This window comes from Apium graveolens, chromosome 4 (genome assembly GCF_009905375.1).
Source record: "Apium graveolens cultivar Ventura chromosome 4, ASM990537v1, whole genome shotgun sequence".
In the NCBI taxonomy this organism is placed as follows: Eukaryota; Viridiplantae; Streptophyta; class Magnoliopsida; order Apiales; family Apiaceae; genus Apium; species Apium graveolens.
The window spans coordinates 110,614,847-110,619,205 of record NC_133650.1 but is presented as its reverse complement, the minus strand read 5'-3'; the positions used below and the strand labels follow the sequence as shown (position 1 = coordinate 110,619,205).

The 4,359-nt window shown below is 43.5% G+C and overlaps 1 protein-coding gene across 1 annotated transcript; it reads left to right on the top strand.

Annotated features, from left to right (window-relative positions):
- The first annotated feature begins 1,209 nt into the window (after positions 1-1,209).
- On the top strand, positions 1,210-3,375 carry LOC141718858 (uncharacterized). The gene has a single exon (XM_074521234.1). It carries the CDS (start codon positions 1,210-1,212, stop codon positions 3,373-3,375), a length of 2,166 nt encoding a protein of 721 aa, XP_074377335.1.
- The last annotated feature ends 984 nt before the right edge of the window (positions 3,376-4,359 follow it).

Below are 4,359 nucleotides of genomic sequence, written 5' to 3'. Positions count from 1 at the left end.
AGTGTTGTAGCATATTTCAGTCTCTGTATTTAAGATGTAATTCTTAGAAGTTGAGAGAAACTATGAGTCATGTTGACTACTAGAAGATATGCAGATAGGAAGGCCAATTGTAAATATTTCATGCCTTGTAATTTTGTATAAATGAAGTGGTATCAACGGATGACTTAAAGACCTTCAACGGATGAGAAGCTAAGCTTCAACGGATGTCTCTAAAGCTTCAACGGATAACATCCTTCAACGGATGAGTGCATCAACGGATGAAAGCTTCAACGGATGTTCTGTTGATTAACCATTGATAAGTGGTAGTTGTACCTACAAACAGAGGCACGTGGGTGAACAGAGATAACTGAAATGTGGCAGCCTAATTTCAGGAAAATCAGAAAAAGCAGCCGTTCTACTCTAGTATAAAGAGACATTAAGTCAACAAAGTACTGGAGTGAACTGGAGAAGAAACAAGTGGAGATCTTACTTTATTATTTTATATATCCTTGCCTTCACTTGTAAACTTGGTAATATATAAACCAAGTAGTAGCTAGTAATTAGATAAGAATTTTTTCCAGAGCTGTTTAGAAAAATCTTGAGAGAAAAATTATCTAGTTTGTACTAGGATGCAGCTGTGATCAAATTCTTAGATCACAGAATTTCTGAAATACCATCTCTGGTGGAACAACAAATCCACCAGAAAAGTTTTTAAAGGTTTATTGTGTTCTTTACATTTGTGTTTGAATATATATCTGTCTGTATCAGCTTAAAGCAATTCACACACTTGTTCATCTTGAACACACAGTCTTTATAAACTGCTCAAAACTTGAAAAAGTTTTGAGATTTACATTCAACCCCCCTTCTGTAAATCTCATTGTTAGTTATCTAGAAATAACAATAGCCTGGACGTAGATCCAAAGCAAAAACCAATCAAGCAAAAACGAAGGAACTTTGTCCCGGAAAGACAACATGCAATCGACCAAGAAGTCGAAAAGTTGTTAAAACGGACAGAATATGTGAAATTAAGTATCCGGATTGGCTGGCAAATGTTGTGCTGGTCAAGAAACCCAATGGAAAATGGCGAATGTGCATGGATTATACAAGCCTCAATTCGGCGTGTCCTAAAGACTCTTACCCCCTGCCCAATATTGACCAGCTGATAGACGCGACCTCGAGCCATGTAATGCTAAGTTTCATGGAGCCTTCTCGGGATGCAACCAGGTCAAGATGAATCCGGCAGATATCACGAAGACGACATTCATCACACACCGGACTGTCTACACTTTTGTTATGATGCCATTTGGGTTAATCAACGCCGGGGCAACATACCAGAAAATGATGAATACCATCTTCAAAGATCAGCAGGGCAGGAACATGGAATCTTATGTTGATGATATGATCTCTAAGTCGGTCACAATCCCAGAACACATCCAGTACCTTAGGGAGTGTTTCGACAACTTGAGGAAGTACAACATGAAGCTGAACCCAGAGAAATGCGCGTTCGGGGTTCCCTCCGGGAAGTTTCTTGGTTTTCTGGTCAGTGAAAGAGGAATAGAAGCCAACCCGGAGAAGATCAAAGCTATAATGGAAATGACGGTCCCCCAAACTCAGAAGGACATTCAAAAGCTTGCAGGATGCCTAGCAGCACTTCGAAGATTTATCCCAAAGTTGGCAGAGAAATGCCTGCCTTTCTTCGAACTGTTAAAAGGAGCCCAGAACAAAAAGCTGATCGACTGGACCCCGGATTGCCAAACAATGTTTGAGGAAGTCAAGCGACATCTGATGAACCCGCCTATTTTGTCAAAAGCAAAGCCCGGGGAACCCCTTTATCTCTACATTGCAGCCGAGGAAAGAGCGGTATCTTCCGCACTCATTCGGGAGGAAAATGGGTCAGAGACCCCGGTGTACTATGTAAGCCAAGTCCTGAAAGACGTTGAAACCCGGTACCCAAACTTGGAAAAATTCGCAATGGCTCTTGTGCACTCGAGCAGGAAGCTAAGGAAATACTTCCAAGGCCGGGAAATCAGGGTAATCACTAATCAACCACTTCGCAAAATCATCCACAAGCCAGATGCCTCCGGGAGGTTAGTCAATTGGGCAATCGAGTTGAGCCAGTTCAATATCAAATTTATCCCGAGGGCAACCATAAAAGCCCAGGCGTTGGCCGAATTCGTCATGGAATGCACCTTTCCGGAAGTCCCAGAGACACCTAAACCCCGATCCGAAGAAGAAAAAAAGGCTAGCAACCGGGATTCTTGGATATTATATGTTGATGGTTCGGCTACAGCCGAAAGGTCCGGAGCCGGCCTGATCCTCTCCAGCCCGGGCGGATTCACAATCCAGCAGGCCATAACCTTCGCCTTCAAAGCAACAAACAACCAGGCTGAATATGAAGCTCTAATCTCCGGACTCAGGTTAGCCAAATCCCTTGGAGTAAGGAATTTAACAATTTATAGTGATTCTCATATTGTGGTAAGGAAAACCAATGGTGAATATGTCGCAAAAGATCCCAAATTGGCCCGGTATCAGGAAATGGTTAGAGCAATCCTGGAAACCATCTCGGACTCAACCATCTTGCAGATAAACAGAGAAGAAAATGCCAAAGCAGACGAACTATCCAAGCTCATCCAGAATACTTCAGATTTAAGCAACTCGGTTTACTTCAAGGAGCTCGGAGCCCCCAGCACCGATCGGCCCGAGGTATTATGTGTTAGTAGCCCAGAAAACTGGATGACTCCTTACATAGCCTATCTCAAGGACGATACCCTTTCGGAAGACCAGAACAAAGCCCGGTACCTTAAGTATAAGGCTGCACGCTTCTTTTTAGAAGACAATCAGCTATACCGGAGAACCTTCTCTGCACCAACTTTAAAGTGCGTTGATTCAGATGAGGCGGATTACTGTCTCCGGGAGGTGCACGAGGGAATGTGCGGGGATCACCTAGCCGCTAAAGCTCTAACCTACAAGGTCATACAAGGCTACTATTGGCCCACAATCCACGCTGATTCAGTTTCCTATGTGAAAAAATGCAGCAAGTGCCAGAAGTTCAGCAACGTACCGAAACAAGGTTCAAGCCTCCCCGGGTCCGTTCTCTCCCGGATCCCATTTGCTGTCTGGGGAATTGACATCATGGGCCCTTTTCCTCGAGCAAAAGGGGATCTTCGTTATGTTCTGGTAGTAATAGATTATATAACTAAGTGGGCGGAGGCCAAGGCTATGAGAACCATTAACCAGCAAGACTGCATCAAGTTTGTGGACATGATTGTAATGAGGTTCGGGATCCCGATGGTTTTAATCTTGGACAACGGGCCACAGTTCGTGGGTTCAGATTTTAAAGCCTATCTCAAAGAGCTCGGGATAAGGCACAAAAAAGCATCTGTGGCCTATCCATAAGGGAATGGACAGGTTGAGGTCACAAACAGAACCATACTCCGAGGTCTGGAAAAGAGACCGAAAGACTCTAAAAAGAACTGGCCGAATGAACTCCCGAAGGTTTTATGGTCATACAGAACTACCTCCCGGACGGGAACCGGGGAGACTCCATTCAAGCTTGCCTACGGTACAGAGGCCCGGTTACCGGTAGAAACCGGATCCCCCTCACATAGAGTGACCAACTTTGACGAGGTCTCCAATATAGAAGGCCTCAGAACCAACCTCGAACTCCTGGATGAAGTAAGAGATCGGGCCGTGGAAAAAATGGAAAGCTACAAGGAAAAAACAAAGCTTTACTTTGCGAAGAAGGCCAGGATAAGGGAATATGTGGTGGGAGATCTAGTGCTCCGGGACACTGAAGCCTCGGACCCAACTAATCAAGGGAAACTGCAGCCGAACTGGGAAGGCCCTTATATAATCAAGGGAACTTACAAGCTGAATGACCTCAGCGGGACCAAGGTCCCTAACACCTGGCACGGAACCCGGCTAAGGAAATTCTACCAGTAAGAGAAAGGTGCACATTCTGGGAACACCTCTACATTTATGCTATGATATTTAGATGTAAACATTATTCCCATTCGCCCCAGAATGTAATTTTTGCTTTCGATATGAATGAAAAACTCTACTTTAAGCGTTTCATAATTTGAATCAATTTCATTATGCTGCTTATTTATCTACCATCAGATTTAAAAATACAGCCCATGTATACTTTGAAAATTTCTATCAAATGGAAATTTACCCCTACCCGGGGTCCTATAAAAACTCAACCCAAGAGTACTTGTAAAATTTCTACAAGTTAAATATTTTTACCCCACCCCGGGGTCCGCAAAAACACAGCCCATGTGTACTTTAAAAATTTCTATCAAATGGAAATTTACCCCTACCCGGGGTCCTATAAAAACTCAACCCAAGAGTACTTGTAAAATTTCTAGAAGTTAAATATTT